A 22,528-nucleotide genomic window follows, 5' to 3' on the forward strand; every position below is an offset into this window, starting at 1 on the left:
AGCTTTGTTTTCTTCTCTCACTATATATATATATATAATATTTATATATATATCCATTAAAGATGTAAAATGCGGATTTAAAATGCCTACATATTTTTTCACCGTTTCTGGAATATGTAGAACCTAAAATAATACCTCATTTGTCATTTTATTTATCACACTCTCAAATAGTTGTGACTATGGGTGGTAAAAAATAGATTCCGAGTTGGTTCCCGCTAGAACAACTGCATACGTTTACAAAATATTTACATGTTCAGACTCTAATCCGTATTGGATTTTGAACATACTTAATTGATTAAATCCGAATTTGTTTAAATCCAGATAAGTAAATCTGACAATAATCTAATTCGAATTAAGGTTCAGACAAGATTTCTATATTTAGTAATCTAATTCGAATTAAGGTCCAGACAAGATTTTTATATTTAGATCCAGACCTTGTTTTAATCTGAATAAATTTTTTATATTTTGACCCAAATTTTGGACATATACTTTATGTCTAAATTGGTAGGACAAATTCAATCATTCGAATCAGATAGAGTTTTACCACTAGTTGTGACTTAGGATAATTCTTATATATCCATTTATTAATTTCATATTTGTTTTTGTTGTGATTTGATTCGGCTGAACCTGCCTGCTACCGTGCTTTTAATTATATGGTTAGAGCGGGATTTGTTCGGTTGTTTAATCGATTTACACGTGGCACGCGAACCATCTAACGGTTACCGAAATAAGGGACCGCTTTTAACGTTTGGTGCTTTTAGTAGGTAACTTCCTCCTATGTTATGGAAGATATTTTATATTTTTGCACACAAATAGCATTATTCTTTGTTAATTTTGAGAATATTCACACATTTATTAGTGAATCTCCCTAATTGAATTTATTAGAATTTCCATCTCATTACTCCTCATTCCTCAAAATTAGATTGAGTTTTGAGATTGTGCAATGTTATTTGAAAGTGTTATTCAATTACATATGATTTTAGGTCAAGCTTTTGCTGCCATGATGAAATATTTAAATATTATGTATCAACAAATAGTGATTATTCACTAAATCATCAACCTTTTCCAATTGATTTCACAATAATTAAGGAGTTATGTGTTGGTGTCATGTGTACTGTACTATATATTGTTCATTATTATTCCAAAACCCAATTGTCTTTTTGTAATCAAGAATGCGAGAACGACATCATACAAGTTTTTTATTTGTACATCTGATATGGGTTTAGACTTTACGGCCCACACGCAAATAAGTTTCTCATATGATGACAAGGTAAGTTGAATCAAAATCCAGTGCGTGACCACAAAGATATTCCTCCCATTGGGATCGAACTCATGACATTTCAAGTCTATATAATTTGACCCAGATAAATCTATCACTAGATTATCATCCAAATGGTTTAAAAAACGGTTGCATAAGATATCTAACATTTTATTGTGGTTTCCTCTCAAGTCTCAACGCACCCTACTTAATAGCCAGATCCAAGAAACATATAAAAAAGAAGAAGAAAAAACCATACAAATAATTAATAATATCGTCTATGTGGTTAGGTGATGAAGTCATTGTCAATTTATTGTTGATGTGGATTACTCATACAAATACTTTAGTTTCAATTGAAACTCCCATGAGATAATTAGTGTTTGAGTGAATTGAAGTCACACAAGTCAAGAAACTTGGTGATGCACTAATGATTGGTTTATATGACTCAAAATTATCACCATTTGATGGTACAATTACCCAACCCCATATACTATAATGTTTTTTTATACATAATTAAAACATTTTTTTCTCCAAATGTATGAAATAACTTAGTTAGTAAAACCATGTACGAATCTCTAGTGTTGATTTATATCTTTGGACTCATAAGTGTAAGATCCCTCATGTCGGGAGTTCAAACAAATAAAACGTAATTCTTTGGGGTTTCCTAGGTTTCATGGGCAAAGGGCCGATGGTACAAGCTTGTTACCTAGGAGTCATATTAAGGTTCTCATGCCAGCCTTACTTGCGCACTGAGCTTCAATTCAATACTAAATTGGTGCTCTACTATGCGCACAGGGTGGTCATCCCGGGTTTAAATTTGGTCAAGGGGACACAAAGTGATCGTTGGATTAGGGTATTCCCAATAATCAAAAAAAATGTTAAAAAAACCTTAGAAACCGAATTGATCGATTAGTCAGTCAATTTTTTTTAAAAAAATTACTTCAAACCAATCGAAATAATGGCTGATAACCGATCAATTGATTGGTTAAACTCGTATAAAAATAAGGAAAAAATTGTCCTACTGTTTACACCCCACCAATCTCTCTTTTGTAAATTTTTTTTTATAGTAAGTTCTTTTACCAAAAGATGACGTGTGAGGCAGGGTAGAACCGTAATTTTGGGAAGCATAATGGTTTTGCCCGACCCAAGTGCGCTCGCGGATCTTCGTTTTGGCCGAGAATGGGAAGTTTCCGTACATTTATTTTATTATTTTTTTTTTCTTCGTAAGTTCAAACAACAACGAAATCTTGTTAACAACTGTTTATACCCAATTATTTATCGACGCGTGTCAGTTCAGGTTCGGGAAATCTACAGATTTGGTTCCGACGTCCTCGCTGGAGCTGCCATACCATAAGCGTGGGACCCGTCTAGCCAATCAAAGAAGTTAAATGTTTGTACATTGCCCGAAAATAGCATATGTGCCATAATAAAAAAATAAAAGGCAAAAAATAGCATATGTGCCTAAACAAATGTACATTTTACATTGAAACCACAATCTCGATTTCCTACGGAAACATGAGTTCACACATGAATTTTTCATGAACTCATATGATATGTGTGGTTTGTGAGTTAATACAACAAAAATGTTAGGGATCACAGCAAAAAAATCTCATTTATCCTAGTAGTGGATCGTGTCTCTTAATTAATGTAAATATAGAGACCTACAAAACTTGTGATTGAATCAGAGAGTGACACATCCACTACTTGAAAGACTGAGATACTTTTTACTGAGATACCTATCACTTATATTAATACGGAGACTCGATGTGTTTACTTAGTGCACACTCAAAGACAATGACTGTGGGTCCTATCGGGAAAAAATAAACATCAACATAATATTTGATTTCTCTTTTTTCTTTCGTCCACGAAAATTTATTAGCAATCCCAAATTTAATTCCATGTAGGGTAGAGGTGGGATATATGACTGATATATATATCTTTAATTCGACCAACATTTTTCACGTTTGAAATATATATATATTTTTTAAATTAATATTTTCTTGAGTGTATTTCGCTGTTGTCCAAGTCAAGGATGATATGGAGGAGGAAGGTACTGTGATGGTTCTCTGTTTGTTTCTTGTCCCTAAACTTCGGTGATATTTTATGATATCTAGAACATACGGTGCCAGTTCAATATGACAACTGTGAATGAATGTGATAGTGATATTCTCAAGTGAAAAGCTCACATGTTTTTGGATTACTTCTACAATTTATTAAATTCAAAGAGAAATAACAATAATTAAAGAGAGAAATAAATTCATATTAGTAATGTTTTATGCTTTGATCTTTATTTTTCTAATGGAAAGTCTGTAGATTATTAAGAATCATGCGATCGTAATCTGCCATTAATACAGCTTCCTGTAGCCAAAAAATACTCATTTGATGCACGCCTTACATATGAATCTTATCCACGGCTCCCTTGGAATCACTGAATTCGCAAGGCCATAATTAGATGCTAGCTTTATCCCTTCACGTATGACATATAACTTAGCGCTCTCAATGAAAGAAACAAGTCCCGCTGGTGCTGCCGAAGCAGCTACCAGAATCTCGAGCCACACATCTAGTAGCAAATCTAGAGCTATCACTGTCACGGCCAGCGTCAACATTTATATAAATTTCACCAAGGGGAGGAGGAACTCAGAATGCAACAGGTCCCTCTCGCGGCCGCTCCTTAACATGATGAATAGTCCTATTACGATAGTTCCATACTTTCCAAATTGTCATCAGGAAAAAAAATGCATAGTATCTACCGGAAGAGTCGGCCTCCTTCAAATGAGCCAAGCAATCAATAATAACTTCCATAACTAGCATGATTTCCAAACAGCTAATAATCACCAAAAGTACTCAACAAACGTAATCAATCACTATTTGAAGTTCCATTAGCACTAATCCTCCCTTTTAATAAATTTATTTATTATGTGGTAATCACATTATATATGGACTGATAATGATTCGACTTATCTAGGTATCTTTTAATTATGGCCCATGCTTCTTGGTTTTTATCAAGGGACTTTTGGAGGCCGGTACACTAGATTATACTTAATTGTAAAAAAGTGCAATCATTAAAACATCCTTTTAAAAAAGTACACTGGGATCATCTTTTACCAAAATAACCTCAATTTTGATTTTCTCTCTCCACGAATTGTGATACAATAGTGATACTTTTAAATAGAAGATCCAATTTAGTGTTCAATTTATATTTTTGGCTCATAAAATGATGATATAAATGTTAGAATGTAAATTTGATAACATTACATGTCTTTCTGGTTCAATTATGTCATTTTAGTGGATTTTTGATGTTCGTGATACTATAGTGATACATCTCTGCAGCTGTAAATGTTTTTCCGAAACGAGCAAGAGATGTACAAACCAAGAAAATAAAACCAAGAAAGGAAAAGTAATTAGGAAGAAGAAGTATGCATATTGGTTCAATTGTATCATTTTAATGAATTTTTTGTGTTCGTGATACTATAGTGATACATCTCTGCACTTGTAAATGTTTTTTCAAAACGAACAAGAGAGGTAACCAAGAAAAGAAAATCAAGAAAGGGAAAGTAGTTAGGAAGATGAAGTATGCATACTAGTTTCATCATTTTAGTGGTTTTTTGGTGTTGGTGATACTATAGTGATACTATAGTGATACTATAGCGATACATCTCTGCAAAAAACGAACCAGAGTCCAGATCTGCAAAAAAACAAAGCACAACCCAGATTGAACAACGACGCATAGTCCAGATCTGTCAAAAACGAAGCAGAGCAACTCGACGCAGTCCAGATTGAGCAATGACGAAGAAGGAGATGAAGAGAGGAGAAACTCGGCCAAAAACGGAGAAGAAGACAACGAAGAACCAGATCGAGAACCAGAAGAAGAAGAAGAAGAAGAAGAAGATTAAGAAGGAGAGAAAGAAGGAGATAACTTTTAGTAGAGAAGAATGAGAGAAAGAGAGGACACACTAGAGTTGGATAGTTGGAGGGAGAAGAAGAAGAAGAAGAAAGAGGAGGGTATTATAGGTATAAACTAAAAAATATCTTAAGTCAGATGACCAAATTACCCTTAAATTGCACTTTTTTACAATTTTAAAAATGTCCATGACCTTTTTACAATTAAGTTGTCTAAAGTGCTCTTACTGCCAATTGTCCGTAAGCTTTATTGCTTTTAGCTCAATAGGAACCCAGTCCATTAAAAAGCCCAAGAAACGAAGGCCCAATATTCAATGACCCAAATACAGCACAGAACGACAGAACCTCCGTCACTGTCAAAGGCGCAGATTCACTTTTAGATGACGATGCAGTCTCTGAGACTCAGAGCATCTCCCCTCGTCTCCTTCACACTATCGTCTCCGAAGCACCGGAAATCCACTCTTCCTTTTCTCTTCAAACCCTACTGTCAGTCCTCTACTCCTTCCGTATCTAAATCTCTTAAGATGTCGACCGTTGCTTCTCCATCGACGGTGATCGAACACGTGGTGCTCTTCAAGGTCAAGGACAACACGGAGCCTTCGAAGGTTAACGCCATGGTTACAGGTCTCAACGGCCTGATTTCGCTTGATCAGGTGCTCCACCTCACCGCCGGTCCTCTCTTTCGTACCCGATCCCCGCTTTCCAACTTTACTCACATGCTTCACAGTCGTTACTCCTCCAAAGATGACCTCTCCGCCTATTCTGCTCATCCAAGCCATCTTGGTGTCGTTAGGGAGAATGTGTTCCCGATATGCGATGACATCATGGCCGTCGATTGGGTGGCGCCGGGTTTCGAGGGCCCTCTGGTCCCTTCGGCGGGGTCTGCCGTGCGCGTGAGTTTTTTGAAATTGAAGGAGAATGTTGCAGAGGAAGGGAAGAACGAGTTGTTGGGGGTTATTAAGGGGATTAAGGAGAGTTTTGGGGGTATTGATCAGATAACTTGTGGTGAGAACTTCTCGCCGGCGAGAGCCAAGGGGTTTTCGATTGCTTCGCTCGCCGTTTTCCCTGGATTGAGCGAAATGGAGGCCGCCGATTCCAAGGAAGAGCTGGTGAATTTGCATAAAGAAAAAGTTAGGGATTATTTGGAGGGCGTGATTGTGGTTGATTACGTGGTTCCATCCACACAGCCTGCCAGTCTTTGACTATGATCAAGCTCTCTTGAGCTATGGTGAGTGTTTTCTGCTTTTCCTTTTTGAATTATTGTTGTGAGCTTAATCATCGTCAAGGTTCGTGCTTTGTGTACTATGAGTGATGAAAGCTATGAAAGACACAATTTATCAATTGAATTAAAGCTGCATTTGAACGATCTCTCCAGTGCTGATTGCTGCTTGTTGGTCTTGATTTGGCTTTCAGGCAGCTCATTTTCTTTATATCATCGTTTAATTTTCTTCAAATCTTTACTGTTTTTGGGTATCTCTATGGCTTGCTGTGGTGGTTTTGCTTGATGTATTTTGTTTTCGGGAGGGTAATCCTTTACTTGATAAGTAAGTTTAGAGTAATTTTGGCACTGAGGATGTTTGACCACAAGATGCTTTTGTTACATGATTGTGATTTCCTGTTACAAGTTCTATACTGAGTTTGAATTCAGAAGCAGCATACATCTGCTCGTTAGGGCTTAGAGAGTAGAGACATAGGATTTTCTTTTTCTTTTCATGAAGTTTTGATATTGCTTTTTATTTGTGGAGAGGAGGCGGATGACCTTGGCTTTGAGGTTGGCAGAGAAAAGTAAGATACTGCTTGCCTCTTCCACTTGGCCTTGTAAACATTCAAATCATTGAATGGGATCATGAAATGAATGATGCTTGATAGAGAGAATTGGGCATTGTAAATTACAGCTTTTGTTGGCAGTTAGATAGTTGTTGTGATGGAGCTTGTGGTTACAATTACTGTTGGAAAAGCTACTGCAGAAAACGTAATGGTAATTTTATCGCTGTCTGTGCTGGTGGTAGTGCAGCTAGCATCTTAGGTATATATGTCTCTAGTATTGATTTCACTTATGTCATATGCTTTTGGTAAGAAACATGTTGTAAAGTACTAGTGTGTTCAACAACGATATTCTTACCAGGCATATGATATGGCCTATAGGTAATTAACCATCCTTAGATTTTTTGTTTGAAAAAAAAAATTGCCCCATCCATCTTTGTAGTTATTGAACAAGTATAAGGCTATAAGCTGTGTGGATATCTTCACACAAGAAAAATTGATGCAAGAAGCCATTAGATTTTTTTTTCTTTTTTTTTAATAATTTTTTTGAGAGTTGAGGAATCCTCGGCGAAAAAAGTTTCCTTTTAATTAGCCTGCGTGCTTCTATGGCTCTTTTTAAGTCATTACATTTGTGTAGGTCAATAAGGTTTAGAAATCCTAATGTTTCATTAAACCAATGTTTGTAAATCTCTATTTAAAGGCTTGCTTGCGTCAGAAATTAACGAAGAGCGTTTTTATGCAAAGTTGTAATAGGAGAGATTACACAGGTGAGAGACTAAGAGAGCGTTTTTATGCAAAGTTGTTGGAACTTGAATCCCAATTTCATGAACATAATGCTAGTGATAAGACCAATAACATCTGCAACACAATTCTCAGGTGCAATGGTGCACCCGAAAATTTATCAGGGAAATTAGTGCCCGGTCCTTATAGGGTGATGAGTATTCTTCCTTTAAAAGGTTGTATGTAGGTCAGTGACACACTCATTTTGTAGCTGATGTGTTAGCCAACCAGTTATTATTCAATACCTTCTTTGCTTCAATAGTTCAATCTGTGAACTTGATTGTTATAGTTATGGCTGCATCATCCTCTTGCCTTGGTGAACTTGTCAAACATAATGTCTAGAGTAGAGGTTTTCTGGATCCACCGTTTATTCTTCTGTGACGTAAATCGATTCATAAGACCTCTAGCATTAGAAAGTGAAGGTGAGGGACCAAGGATGTGTAAGAAACACGCAGGTGGAGGAAGTGAAGAAAGGTTTAGGTGATAAATTACACGGCAACCGGAATTGGACTTGGTTGATTAACATATATAGAATCTGCGTGATACTAGAGTTCTTGTGTAAATATTATGAAAGTGGCGTACAACCACGTTGCTAAACTCAAGCGCTGCTAAGAGAAGAGGAAGGGCGAGAGAAATGTAAGGAAAATATTGGTTGAGGTAAGTGAGGAACTGCAGGCTTTGTTGGGTGACATATGAACATTCTTTTTGCTGTGGATTTTTGTTTTTTTAATGTGATTTGTAGATGCAAGAATCTACGATCAAAGTATTGTTGTACGAGGCCACCAACAATCCTGCATGAAGATCACAAAGAGAGCCAATCGTGAAGCTTGACGTCGGTGTAGTGCCAATCATGGAAGCTTCGACAATCACGTCAGTATTAGGGCTTAGAGTTTTTAATGAGATAATAGAGTGTTTAGAGAGAGGGAGGGGTACCTCCAAAACCGGGTCCCTTGATGTGGTGGGACCTCGTGTATTTATAGGCCTAATAAGGCTTACGTGTATTTATAAGCCTTGGGCTTTGTTGTGTTGACTGCTGCCCCGGCCTTTAATAGGTCTTTTGAGCTCGACTGGACAGGCCTTGGGCCTTGTTATGTTGACTGCTGCTCAGGCCATGGGTCTATTGAGCTCAACTTTATAGGCCTTGTTGAGCTGAATGCTGTCCAGACCGTGGACTTGTTGGACCCAATTATATATATGCTGTGATTTTTGCTGAATGTATTTAGGACATTTTGATACATGTAGGTCCGTACATCGGTGGGGATGTTTATTAGGGCAAATGCAATGGTGAAGTGGTATTGGGCCAACAAAGATGTTGTCTTTTGCTGATGTGACTGTATTGTAAAATGTGTTTTGCTTATGTGGCTGTATTGGGATAAGTGTTTTGTTGATGTGGATGTATTGATATTTAATGTTTTGGTGTAGTTTTGTTGTGGATAATATGGAGGAATGGAATGTTGTTGGGTTGGGTGGAAAGAGAAAGTGTGTAGGAAGAAAAAGTGTATAGAAATTTGTGTTTTGCTAATGTGGCTGTATTAGAATACGTGTTTGATTTGACTTTTTGTGTAATAAAGGTGGGACCGTAAATTGCTTCTTATTGCATTTGCCCTTAATGATTCTGAGTGCAAAACACCGTACAGTTGATGATTCCTTCGTTGCAAGATATTCCAATGTATTAAAAACTATTGGGTTATTCTCTTCCATTATTTCGTGCTATTAATTTGACCATGTGTTCTTCTGGCAGTATTTGTTTGGGAGAACTTAATGTGAAAGGGACGTCCTTGAACGGACGGACCCATGTTGAAAACTGACCATCACTTGGTATTACTCAATAATAATTCAAACGTCCCTGTCTATCATACATATGGACAATAAATAATTTATATTTATAGCCCCGCCTGCAATTTTGGATTTTTATGGACTACAAAGTTAAAATTAATTAATAATATTGTTTTCTTCGAACCGCCAATATATTACTATATATGTATGCGGTAGGAAATGCAAATTAATTGATGGTCCTATAACAAATACATCTTATAATATGATGTGACAAATTATTCATGATATGATATGACATATCATAATATAAATAAATAAATTTATGCGAACGAGCTTAAGGTTCTTAAAACTTGGAGCCATCACATAGTAAAGTTGGGTGTAAAAGAGTGACGTTAATTATTGTTTTGAGTTGTAATAATCAACGGACAGAAGTAGCTCATCATCACCACCTCATAGTCTTGCTCTACTAGTAAATTAATTTATATATAGTTGCACTTGCAAGCCTAAATTAGATCAATATACGTTATATTATATTATACATACATACATATTAATCATCATAACAAACACTTATCATGGGCAAGATGAAAGTGTTAGAGAGACTTGGATATGAAAATAAGGAAAATGTTAAGATAAAATGTCTCACTTCGGAAAGTTGAGTGAAAATAAAGTGTTTTATAACTAGGATATGACACCTCTCAATAGTAGATAATCATTATAAGAACAAAAGCGTTTGAGTTTTTAGCTCAAAGCGGATAATAATGTTCTCTAAGTTGCTTGGGTTGTATTTTTTTTTATAGAGAAAGAATTGAGTGGACCAAATTAATATATAAATATATATTTAAAATAAAATAAAAATATTATTTTTCAAGGGCTGATTTTCATTATTTATAAAAGAAAAAAATATTTTTTATTGGAGAGGAAAAGTATTTTTGAGTTGGACTCATTTTATAAAAAAATATTTTAATATGGGCTTAGTACAAATTAAAAGGGTTAAATTAAGTTTAAGGGGGGATATTTGTATAACATATTAAACCTATGGAATAGAATCTAATTTTTTTTAGCAAAAATATCTAATAAATATAAAATCTTTCTAAGATCAGGAGTGTCATGACCGGATTTGGCCTCTATAATTCCCTAGATTCTAGGGTTCATATATAATGATAGAGAAAAACATAAGTAAGGTGTTTTGAAGTTAGGTAGGTATAGTAAAGCTAGTAGGTGGGAATTATAGGCTCTTGTTGAACAACGGATAGATATCAATTTCAGAGTCGCCCATGCCCATGCCCATGCCCATGGGGTAATTATTTGTAAATTATTCTGGTTTTTGTTTCCACGACAATCGAGTTTCACGTGCATGCATGGTGATTTGAACGACATGCCATCAGCTTGATTCGCTATCCATGGAATGTACCAGACTTCATGGAGACTTCGTTAAATACTGCTAAGACAAAAGAAGAAGGAAAGGTCTTCACCGTATAGTTGTTGGGAAACAACAATTGAACTCTCTAACCTAAATTTAGCTATCTTTATAAGATACCGTTATATATACGTGTTTACGGTCTTAAATATTGACTCTTACTTGAACCGTCCGATCTCATCAACGATCCATATTAGATTATATATTTAAAAAAAAAATGTTATTTATTGATTTATCAAACTGCTCTTGTCACTACTTTTTGAGCTTTGTTTTTCCTGGCTTGTTCTAATTCAGACAGCTCCCCAATGAATCCCGGCCTATATATGGATTGATTTTCTCCTCAATTTTAACTCTAAATGTCAGTTTGGAATCGCTAGCTGTAACCACAAACAAATATCTCTGCATACTAATATACCTTCATAGATTTACCCAATACACACCCAAAAGAAGAAAAGCAATAATTATCGGTTCCCATTTCATAAAAATGGATGAAATTAAGATATATAATTAATTAGAGGATAATTAAGCTATATATATATAAACCATGTTTAATTTGCGTACAATGAATGCTAGCATATTAAAATTAATTAAGCGGACATATATGGATTGGGTGAAAATTCATGTATGCATGCTTTGGTTGAATGATGGTTGGGAGCCTCCATGGCTCTTGTGATTTCCTACATAAATTTCAACATTGTTTGTATATTGATTTGTCGTTATCACCAATGGAATACAAATTAGGGGACGGCCAATATATAATAAAACTATAATAGGGCTCCTTTCATTAACAGCGGTCCAATATAATTAATGGACTTTCTGTATTTTGCAGTGGCGGACCCTAGATTCCAAGTGGTGGACCCTAGATTCGAACCCACTCAAATCACAGCTAAGCCGCGAGATTTGGGAGCAGTGTCTCGGAAATATTTTTTGGGTTATTTATATGATCTGAAAATAATCATTAATAATAATTTTAAGCAAAAGATTATATATTTATTTATTATAATTGTTTTCTACGAGCTGGACTAAATGGATTAGGGGTATGAAACGTTTTGGCTGCGTATTCTTGTAACTAAACCTATATATCCTGTTAAAAAGAAATTGGGTTTAATATTCAAATTTATTAGAGATTTGAATGCAACTACCTATTGATAAGATTTGTACGGGAGAGTTTGTATTTTACATACACACTGGTTTACCAATATGAGTGTGAGTGACTCGAGAAAAAAATGAACATAAAATTTGTTGCAATTGGCTCAAAAAATAAATTGTGCAAAATCGTAATTGACGCTAATTCTTTATAAAAATAAGTAAATATCTTATAAAAATAAGCAAATTTCGCAAGGTTTTTAATTGTAGTAGAGTGACAAAGTGAGAAGCCGTTTGAGAGAAAAAGAACATAAAGAGAGCTCAAGAGAGAGTTCCTCCTTGTAATTTGTGAGTTTTTTTTTTTTTTCTCTTATAATATTCTCTAACATAGTAAAATCGGTCTGTATTGTCTGTAAATGTAGGATTTCGCCGAACTATATAAATATTGTGTTTTTTACAACTTTGATTTAGTTCTCTACAATTGTTTTACCTTTAATTTGTTATCGGTTTAGTCAACCTCTTTACTCTGTGTGTTTGATTTTTACAGCCAACCCAACGTTATATTAATGTCCAAAAAAAAAAAAAACAAACAGAATAGAGATCACGAGTCACGCGCGACAAGGTCCCACAAGCTGACCCCCTCCGAAATTATTGGAATATATGGCATTATCACGCAGACATGCAACGTGAGTTCATTACTTAATTACTTATTCATTGTTTGTGATTTTTATATGGCCAAAAAAATACATTTTCTAGAAGCTAAGATAAAAAAAATAAAAAAACAGTGGCGGCTGTTTGGCAGCAACACAATGGTGTAATGTTATTGGAGACAACAAAATATATTGAGAGACGTGTTTTGCTGAGGTGATTGAGAATGATAATGAAATATTACATGTATCGATACAGTGCTAATAATATCACACATGTGGCACGTTTTTTTGGTCTAAAAACCAATGACATCGGCTCATAAAGATCAAATTCGTGCAGACTCGTGGTTCGAAGCGGACAATATCTCGAATGTGTGTACGTTTGACATGAATTTCCAACATGGCCATAAATCTGACGTATACGTATCTCCTTAATTGAACCTGGTGTATGTGTGTAATGATTTCATATGGTATATGTATATTTATACGTACAGAAGGTGGCGGCTTTGGAGACTGCAACCAACTTTCAACTGCCTCATTAAGAGAAAGTTAGTTTGAAAGGAGATCGATTATTGCCACGAGTAGGTGAGGAAGCTGGGATTAATTAAAAACTATACTCTAAAAGTCAATTATCAACCAATTTAATTAATTGTAGGTCCCAATTAATAGCTAGCTAGCTAGGCTCCCCTTTACCTAAAGTGGATGTTTTTTTCAATTAACAATAATTGTATTTGATTAGTTCATTAATTAATGTCGTCTTGTGCATGCATGAGAGAGATCTTCTGCTCCACATAATCAAATTAACGATGACTTAATTTTCTTACTCACAATCATTGCAAAGAAATTGTTTTTCATGGTTTGAATCAATTTGCGAGAAAATGAGGGTAATCAACAATGGGAAAAAAAAATCATTGTTATTTTTGTCAAAATTTGAACGTCATCTAGAGATTCGTGCACAAGAAAATTCGTTGTAATTGTTAGAATATTGTGTGAAAAATAATTATATTTATTTTTTTAATGAGAGGGATAGGGAAAGGAAAAGGGAAATACACACGAGGAACACAATGTGATGGAAATTTTTTTTTTTTTAATTTTATTTATGAGAGGGACAGGGAAGGGGCAATACACACCAAACACATATCGCTCCCACATTGTTTCAAGGTGGCATGAGAGTAGGTTTAGATATAGAATATGCTAAGTGTAGAAAGAAAAAAAATGACTGATTCTGATTATTTTTTTTTCTATTAACAAGTGAGGAATATGAAAAGGAAAATACACACATGAGATGCACATTACATCAAAGTGGTGTGAGAGGAGCTAGGTTCAGAGACAAGATGCACCAAGTGTTAAAAAGAAATGATTAATTCTGCTATATATGACCTAACGGGGGTTAATTAACTGCCAAAAGATACTTTTCGTCCCTCAACTATGGGACGAGTTTCATTTTTGTCTTTAAGCTTCTTTTTTTTTTTCCTCCCATTTGAGTCCCTTAACTATTGAAAAGTATCATTTTCGTCATTTTAAGTGAGATTGAGGTTGAGAAAAACCTGATCTGACGAACAATATGATGCCACGTAGGATTTTTCAATGGCCGGATTTATTCGAGGGATAAACATGGTACTTTCTCATAGGTGGGGGACGAAAATGGGAAAAAAAAAGAGAGTTAAGGGAAGAAAATGAAACCTGACCAATAATTGAGGGATGAAAAGTACTCTTTTGCCATTAATTAACCTATATCGGGGCTAAAATCACAAATACTCGGAACCAAATTTTGATAAATTAATATCATGAATAAACATAGAGTAAAGTCTTATTTTGGTATCTGAAAAATGAAGTGCTTTTCAACTCAGTCACTTATGTTTAAAAATTTTCAATTTTATATTTTTTAATGCCAACTAGACATTCAGTGATCAGGAATTCATTTTTGGTGACAGAGTGATCAAGGAAGATAAACTGCAGCCTCATAATTAAAACAAAAAAAAAGCCCTACATAAACCCAAATTTCACAGTAAAGGTTAACAATACAAAACTGTACGTCTATTTTGATTTTTTTTTTATGCAAATACTGAAAAAATAAGGGACCACAAACCCTGTTGAGACAGAGAAAAATCCCCATCAATACTTTGCAAATTTATATTAGTATAAAATTGCACAGCAGCAGTAGTGGTGTAGTAGAGAATGTGACAAAAATTTATGCTATATAAGTATCTCTCACCTTCCCCACACAGGAAAAGCATACACATGCATGCACAGACTTAATTATAAATACATATATATATATACGTATAGAGAGAGAGAGAGAGAGAGAGAGAGAGGGGAGAGAGAGAGAGTTTGTGTGTGTTTTGACAAATGGGGAGAAGCGCTTGCTGTTCAAAGGAGGGGTTGAACAGAGGAGCTTGGACTGCTATTGAAGATAAAATTCTCACTGAATACATTAAACTCCATGGTGAAGGCAAGTGGAGAAACCTCCCCAAAAAAGCAGGTTTGTCTCAGTCATGTCATATACTCATATATATATACACACACACTATATCTCTATGGTTGATAACATAATTACAATTACGAAAATGGGGTTTCTTTGTATATTTAGGTCTTAAGAGATGTGGGAAGAGTTGTAGGCTTAGGTGGTTAAATTACTTGAGACCAGACATCAAGAGAGGCAACATTTCTCCTGAAGAGGAAGAGCTCATCATCCGTCTCCACAAGCTACTCGGCAATAGGTGAATTTTCTTGTTATCTTAAAATATTCGAAAATCGAAAATTGTTGTGCTAAAATCAAACCCCACAGACAAAGCACGCAAAATCTCTTGCGTTCTCTACTGCTTTGATTTAGTTATCTACAGATACAAAAACAATGTATGGTCCGTTTGGATCTACATATATAAGTGGGCTTTTTTTTTTTTTTAAATTTTATCTTATTTTACTGTAGATGGTCGTTGATAGCTGGGAGACTTCCAGGGCGAACAGACAATGAAATAAAGAACTACTGGAACACCATTTTAGGGAAGAAAGCCAAAGATGGTTATCAAATCTTGTTTCCTCACACCATTAACCACCGTTCATCAAATCATGATCATCATCATCATCAGCAGCAGCAGCCTAATTTGACACATAGAGAAAAAGTTGCTCCAAACACGGCCTCTCCATCCTTATCATCAAAGAAAGAGCAGTCATCACGGGTGATCAGGACTAAAGCCTTCAAGTGTGCCAAAGTTTTCATCAACCCATCTCAGCCGTCCAACCCCGATCATCATCATCATCACCACAATCATGGTAATGCCTTGACAGGACCATTGATGTATGATAACAACAATACTGGACCAACTGATGACAAGTCAATGGAGGAGGAGCACAACAATAACATGTTGTTTGGTTGTAGAGAAACTGATGATATGATGGATTTCAGCATGGGAGAGCTCTGGTCCTCAGATTTTCTTAACTCGGAGTTTTTAAGTTCTTATGATGATCAATTGATCAATTGTGGCAACAACAACAACGATTTATCGGCCGGTCGGCGGTCGATGATCATCGATGAAATTCTGCAGGAGGACGGGGCCAATATCGGAGACTGTCTTGAACCAAATGTGGATGGAAAGAACTCACATTCCTTCAATTTGGAAGGAGACTGGTTTGGCTAATTAATCTCAATACATTCCTGTTTCTAGTCTAGGTATGGTAAGTGATATATGCCTAGTTTGATAAAGCTTTTTCAACGTAGTAGATATGCCAGTAGAAATGATGGTAACATAAATGTTGGACAATTTTAGTAGCAGATATGCTACTTAAATGCTGTGTAATATTTGGTTGAACTTTTGTTGGTAACATTTTTGCTGTGTAGCATATTATGATAAATTACGGTAGGAGTATTATGTAATTTAGTTGTAATTGAGAAATATAACTGTATCCAAACATAGAAATTAATTCATAAAATTTATATGATGAACTAAAATAAATTAAAGATACTTAATCAATTATAAATTAATAAATTAATTAAAGTTTTAATAATAGTTAATTAATTAATTAATTTAACTTCGCCGATCGTATCAACGGTAGTCGTCGATTGAGGACAAAGTCATAAGGACAAAATCGACTTTGACCCCTGAAATGCTAGTGAAATTGTTTTATTTTGTAGCATTTCCAAAGTAGTATAAAATGTTGGAAAAATGACATCGAAGTATGTGTCAAAAAAAGATCGTTTGAATGGTAGAAATGCTACTAAAAAACCCTTACCAAACACTAACAGGGCCATAATATAAAGTATGGTAATATAGTAAGAAACCATAAGGTACACTGTTTATCATCCACTTGGTCCCTCCTAATCATGTACCATAATTTTAGATGTTAAATAAATTTTTGCTGAATAAAGAACTGCAATGAAAAAAAATCTTTGGGTGACCAAAAGTTTACTTAACCCATAAGTTGATTGCCCTAAATCCGCAAAATCTGTCCGAGTGACCAAAGGGTAGAAAAAATTCTTTGTGGGACCAACTTGGAATGTTTGATATTTGGGTGATCAAAATGAAATCTTTGATGATCAAAAGTTTACTCAACCCTTTTGGTGTATATAACTTCTCAGACTGCTGTAATGAAAGCCCATAATGATAAGCCCAAACCAAACCGATTACCAAACTCAGCCCATCATAAAGTAGCCCATATGACAACTAGCCTTAAGGCTTAACCCTGCAATTGCCAAGCACGGCCCAATCATTTACAATTGCAAAATTAGTATGGGCCCATTGCTACCATTGCAAAGCACAGGGCCCATCCCAACAAAACTTCTACGGCTCCTTCTCCCCCAATTGCCAAAATCAAAAACCCTAACTCTAATCATTCTCTTCCTCAAATCTTCTGTTTTTTTTTTAAAAAAAAAATTCGACCATTAATGGTGACAAAGTAAAGTGGATTTAGATGGTTAAGACAAAGCAAAGTGGCGTTTGATTAGGCAAGATTGAGTGAATCTTTTTTCATGTTAGTCTCTTGTGAAAATTTACACGCAATTGTGATCTAAATGTCAGTATAATCAGTTGCAATGAAGGAGGCTTACATTATATAATGTTTGCTTTTGTGTTTTAAGAACGTGAGGTACTGAGGGGGTGATGTTGTCAGAACCCAGAAGGTTTTCCTTTCCTTTACTTTTTGTTTTTTTTGTTCTGGGTTTAGCCTGGTGGCGACTGACAGTGAAGACAGACAGACAGAGAAAGAATCAGACTGAGATATTTGGTGTGTAAGGATTAAAAAGTGTACAATTTCATTTCATAGTTCTGCATCTGCTGCTACTGTTGCTGCCCCCACTGATTACTGATATTTCACTGCCAAAAGTTTTTTCAACTGTGTATTAAGCACTTCTCTGCTCTACTCTGTTCTGCTCAGCACCTCTTTTTGGACCAAAGCAACCTGACCAACTCCCCCCACCACTCACCTGAAGCTTCAGTACATGCACAGATTAGTGCTCTAATATGACTCTAAGGAATTTCCCTTTGTAATCTTTTATGGGGTAAGAGGGGAAGAGTGGAAAGTAAAGGGGCTCAAAGTAGTGTGAATAGCACTTGAAGAAGTATGGGTTTGTTTTATTATTTACTTTGTTACTCAGTTTGGAGGGGGGAAGAGGTAAAAACTGGGGCTTTGGGTATCATGAGCAACCAGCAACTTTGGCAACACACTTGCAAAAGCATTCAATGGTCCTTTTAATTCATTGACATGTGACAGCCTTCTGTTATTTTTATGAAGGTGAAGATTTTCCCCCAAATGTGTGGTAGCATCTGTATCAGAAAGTAAAGGCAGTGTTGAAAAGTTCTTTGAAAAACCTTTCAACCTGAATCCCAAATCTACAAGTGTCTGATACAGATATGTTACTCATCCATGGAGATCTGCATGGGCAAATACTAGATATCTGTGTTTAAGCTGGACTAGTATATATACAAGTGACAAAATCCAATCTATAGTTTTCCAACCAGTTCCAATCTATAGTTTTCTGTCATTCTTGCACTAAAAAAACCTGTACAGTTGAGAATATTGGGCTGTATTCACTTCCATATCTGTTCCCTCTGAAAAGCCATAAGAATGATAGAATGCCTCAAGTGATCAGGAAATGGTTGGCGTTATGACCTTGAAAGAGTTGACCATGGATTTCTAGTGAATTTTGTGCCAATGAATTATCAAAAGTAGCATTTGTGTTCTGCTATGACAAGTTACAAAATCTGGAGCCAATTGGGTCCCTCAATCTATAATTGCAATGTGCAATAGGTTTGAGTAGGTGTTTGAAAATGAAAGCAACAATTGAAAGAACAAGAGATACAATATCTAATGCTTTAGCTACCAATAAAACAGATGTGGCTCAGTCATCTCATCCAAAATCCATCTATGAACTATAAAGTGGAGCAGAACAATCCAGGAAAAAGGCATAGGATACTTCATTAAACACATAAATTAACCCCAACCACATTTTGCAAGAAAGAAAGAAAAAAAAACATCCCTACTCTTTAGACCTCACACAACATAGACTTCCCCACTATGCAGGTACATTTTTTGGCCTCTTCACTACATAAACCCACCTTTGAAAACTCAAAACCATTTCTGCAAAACAAGGTGGAAGTGCTTTTAAGATTGAAGAGTTGGGTTTTTAATAAAAGCATAGACAATACCAAGTCACCATTCAGGTTGAGATACATGTAATAAATTAATAGAGAACTTTGGTTACCATTATGGGCTGTTCTTGTAGTGAAGATGTGAAAATGGTGAAGAGGATGGAATGGAAATTGAGAGCCTAGTTGTTGAAATTGATGATTTATCATCCAAGTCAAGCCATGAGTTCTTGTTCTTGTGTGGCCACTCATCAAAGAAATGATGCATAGTCTTTTGGGGCTCTTCTCCCTCTTCTCTCTGCAATTTAAAGGCCATTTCATTACCGAGAAGATAATTATGCTGATCTTGTTTTTGATGATCAGTGAGACTGCTTTGAAGCTGCAAGTAAGAGTAGTCATTCCTCTGTTTTGAAGAGGAAGAAGAACTTATAGTCAATGGTGTGAGTTGCCAAGAATCATCCATAGATGATGATCCAGAGAAGCTTCTTATAGTCCCGGAAGGTTCTGAGAAGAAAGTATGCTCATCAACCTCCTCTTTCAGCCCATAAATGTACCTGTTCCTGCTTTTCAACACCAAAGAAAAAACAAGCCCAAATCAAGCCAAACTAAATAATAGAAAACAAAAGAGAAAGTCCAGATGAAATCAATGGAATCTCAAAAGATTAAAGAACCTGTAATCTGTGCTAGTCTGGGAATATGAACCAGAGTCCAAAACCAAGTTGGTGGAGCTGTCATGTGGTGACAGACTAATTCCAGGAGGCCTCGAACTTGAAGAAGATGTGTTGGAACATAGATAGGCATGATTGACATGGGAGTTGTAGCTAGGATAGCCATGTCCATTTTCAGAGGAGAACGAAGAAAGTGAAGTAAGAGTAGAGGGTGTTTTGTTGATTGATGACAGGGTTGGTGTTGTTGATTGTGTTGGGGTGACTTCCACAGGCTTTCTTGAACGGTTCTTGCCTCTATGCATATGTCTCTCACAGTATTTTGAGTCTGGATATGCTTCTTTTGAGCACCTCCATTTCTTCCCATCTGTTCTCCTACACCTTCCTGGCTCTGGATCAACTTTTCTTCCCAAACCCATTTGAAAACAGCTCCACCCAACTACACCCACAGACCCATAGTTACCAAAAAAGTTCAAGAAAAAACAAAAGAAAGTACCAAAAAAAAGTCGAAGGAAAACTTACTTTGAGGGGGTTGATGAGAAAAAAGCTCTGAAGACAGCGATGAGTCCAAGCAGTTTCTTTTGATGGTAAACAGGAGATCAGGAGGTATAGGGATGCCTGAAACCATGTACTTGTAAATCAAAGCCTGGTGTTTAAGCTCTTGCCACTGAGAGGCAGTAAAGGGAAACCCATTTCTTGCACTACTCATCATTCAAAGAAACAAAAATAGAGAAAGTATCAAGTACTTTGCTTTGGAACAGAGTTTTAAGTGAAAAAAAAAATGGAGGAAGAACCAGGGCTGCTTCTTGTGAATAATTAATGTCAGAGAGTAGAGTAGGTATATTTATTCCAGGGACCATTGGCCTGCAGAATCTTCTGTACATGGATAAAACTAATGGTTCTGAATACAGTGCTGCATTATGACTGCTGCCACCCCCTCTCTGTTGCTTCTGTGCCTGCAGCTCCTGTCTCTGACAACACTACGGAAACCCATAAACTGAAGGCAAGTGTGGCGATTAAAAAGGACTGTAAAAAAGGAAAACACACATTTGTTTTAATATAATAAAAGTTTTTGGGTTGTGTTTTTCAACTCTGAAGCTCACGCCTCTAAACCTGACCTCCTGAGTAGGTTTGTGCGTACGGTTTGGGGGCTTTTATTGCTGCAAAACTCTCTTACTTTTTCTGTTCCATTACCTCACCACCCAGTAGGGCAAGTCTCACCACCACCCACTCACTATATGACATTTTTTCATTTTGGGAAAGTGAGAAAATGAGAGATTTCAGGTCAGGTCTGGTTCTGTGTTGTTGTAAACACGGTTATTTAGTGTTTCCACAAACTGTCTAATTAACAATATGGCTCACTCATTGACATACATACTTTCTTTCAGGTACATCACCTAAAATAACATAATCTTCCTTCTCCTAACTTCAGGAAGGGTAGTAGTACATCCATGGTATTAAATAATTATAATAAACTGAAACAGATAAGTTAAGATTCCTGAGCTAATTAACTGGACAAATGTGCACTTAGGATTAATGAGGAACCCATGAAAAACAATCAGTTTTTTCTAGAAGTCAATAAATACTGAACCAGGTGAAAGAAGGGTACTTTGACTGGAATAGGGAAAGAGAGCCTGCTTCTTCTTTGGTTGGCAATGAATTCTCTGGAGCCAGTCTTACATTTTAAGTATGACAGGTAGTGCCCTTCAAATAGTGCCTCATTGAGGCTCAGACACATGCACTCTTACCTTTTTGGGTACAAAACCCCACTTGCACTGAACCATCACTCAGTTGCAAGTTTTGATTAAATTCTTCTTCCAAGCACTGCTTGTACTTGACTCAGTATTATATTTACTTCACTTTCCTCCAAAAAAGTAATTTGTCTTTTGACTCAGCATCACTGAGATTCACCATCATTAGTCTCTCTGGTAACAAGCTCAGCCCTCTACTACAAACTGCAGTAAATTCAATTAGCTTAAGATTCCTCATCCTAGCCCAAAAAAATGGTGAACTCAGCGTCAGAAATTCATGCTTGGGCCTTGATTTCAAAACATGACCCCAACAAATCATTTCACATGCCATAAAAGACATCATAGATGTGATCCACCAAGAGCCAGACCCCAGCCAAGTTTGTACCAGCCATAGAGACAGCCAAAATAGGTCTAATCACAGCTATGATAGAGTTCAAAGAATAACAAGTGCTGAGCACCCAAAAAAGGCCATAGTTTCTTGCTAAAGTGCAGATTGTCACTTCCACAAAACAATGATGCCTGGAGGGTCACCTAGCATATTTTGCTTCCAAATATTCTGGGAGCACCAAGAGTAGCTCGTCCGGTATGGGTATGGCGACTTCAGTAGATGCCTGCAATAAATGCTTATAACATAAAAGTAACAGCAATACAAAACAATAACCTGGCTTCTACTTTTAACATCAAAATGTATACCAAACTTCTAAATTTATATACTTTCATACTGTCTTGCAGGCCATTGCCAGGGAGTCTATTTGGAGACCCATGAAATACTTTCTATGGGTCTTTAGAAAGTATTTCATGGGTCTCCAAATAGACTCCCCCCCATTGCCAAATGCTTTTCGACAGAGATGAGGAAAGTTCAATAACCAAATTCATTGCAACGCTCTCACGGGTGTGCAC

General features: G+C 36.1%; 3 protein-coding genes across 3 annotated transcripts; 2 read left to right on the plus strand and 1 right to left on the minus strand.

Annotated features, from left to right (window-relative positions):
• The first annotated feature begins 5,503 nt into the window (after window positions 1-5,503).
• LOC120004938 (stress-response A/B barrel domain-containing protein UP3-like) lies at window positions 5,504-6,633 on the plus strand. Its single transcript, XM_038854299.1, has one exon. The coding sequence runs from the start codon at window positions 5,539-5,541 to the stop codon at window positions 6,358-6,360; it is 822 nt and encodes a 273-aa protein (XP_038710227.1). The 5' UTR covers window positions 5,504-5,538; the 3' UTR covers window positions 6,361-6,633.
• An 8,242-nt stretch (window positions 6,634-14,875) lies between these two features.
• LOC120005229 (transcription factor MYB1-like) lies at window positions 14,876-16,505 on the plus strand. The gene is made up of 3 exons (XM_038854743.1): window positions 14,876-15,113; window positions 15,222-15,351; window positions 15,561-16,505. Exons 1-3 carry the CDS (start codon window positions 14,981-14,983, stop codon window positions 16,267-16,269), a joined length of 972 nt encoding a protein of 323 aa, XP_038710671.1. The 5' UTR covers window positions 14,876-14,980; the 3' UTR covers window positions 16,270-16,505.
• Window positions 16,506-18,762: 2,257 nt separating this feature from the next.
• Window positions 18,763-22,520, minus strand: LOC120005597 (growth-regulating factor 1-like). The gene is made up of 4 exons (XM_038855329.1): window positions 20,400-22,520; window positions 19,884-20,316; window positions 19,329-19,772; window positions 18,763-19,204 (listed from the first exon to the last, which is right to left on the minus strand). Exons 1-3 carry the CDS (start codon window positions 20,587-20,589, stop codon window positions 19,331-19,333), a joined length of 1,065 nt encoding a protein of 354 aa, XP_038711257.1. The 5' UTR covers window positions 20,590-22,520; the 3' UTR covers window positions 18,763-19,204; window positions 19,329-19,330.
• Between the last annotated feature and the right edge of the window lie 8 nt (window positions 22,521-22,528).

This window comes from Tripterygium wilfordii, chromosome 9 (assembly GCF_013401445.1).
Source record: "Tripterygium wilfordii isolate XIE 37 chromosome 9, ASM1340144v1, whole genome shotgun sequence".
Lineage (NCBI taxonomy): Eukaryota > Viridiplantae > Streptophyta > Magnoliopsida > Celastrales > Celastraceae > Tripterygium > Tripterygium wilfordii.

Bases quoted from the DNA above. Each gene is read 5' to 3' on its own strand.
- LOC120004938 (XM_038854299.1), top strand. From the start codon at position 5,539: ATGACGATGCAGTCTCTGAGACTCAGAGCATCTCCCCTCGTCTCCTTC.
- LOC120005229 (XM_038854743.1), top strand. From the start codon at position 14,981: ATGGGGAGAAGCGCTTGCTGTTCAAAGGAGGGGTTGAACAGAGGAGCT. The intron at 15,114-15,221 runs GTTTGTCTCAGT...TTGTATATTTAG, and splicing joins AAACCTCCCCAAAAAAGCAG to GTCTTAAGAGATGTGGGAAG. The intron at 15,352-15,560 runs GTGAATTTTCTT...ATTTTACTGTAG, and splicing joins CACAAGCTACTCGGCAATAG to ATGGTCGTTGATAGCTGGGA.
- LOC120005597 (XM_038855329.1), bottom strand. From the start codon at position 20,589: ATGATGAGTAGTGCAAGAAATGGGTTTCCCTTTACTGCCTCTCAGTGG. The intron at 20,317-20,399 runs GTAAGTTTTCCT...CTGTGGGTGTAG, and splicing joins TTCTCATCAACCCCCTCAAA to TTGGGTGGAGCTGTTTTCAA. The intron at 19,773-19,883 runs GTTCTTTAATCT...GTTGAAAAGCAG, and splicing joins CAGACTAGCACAGATTACAG to GAACAGGTACATTTATGGGC.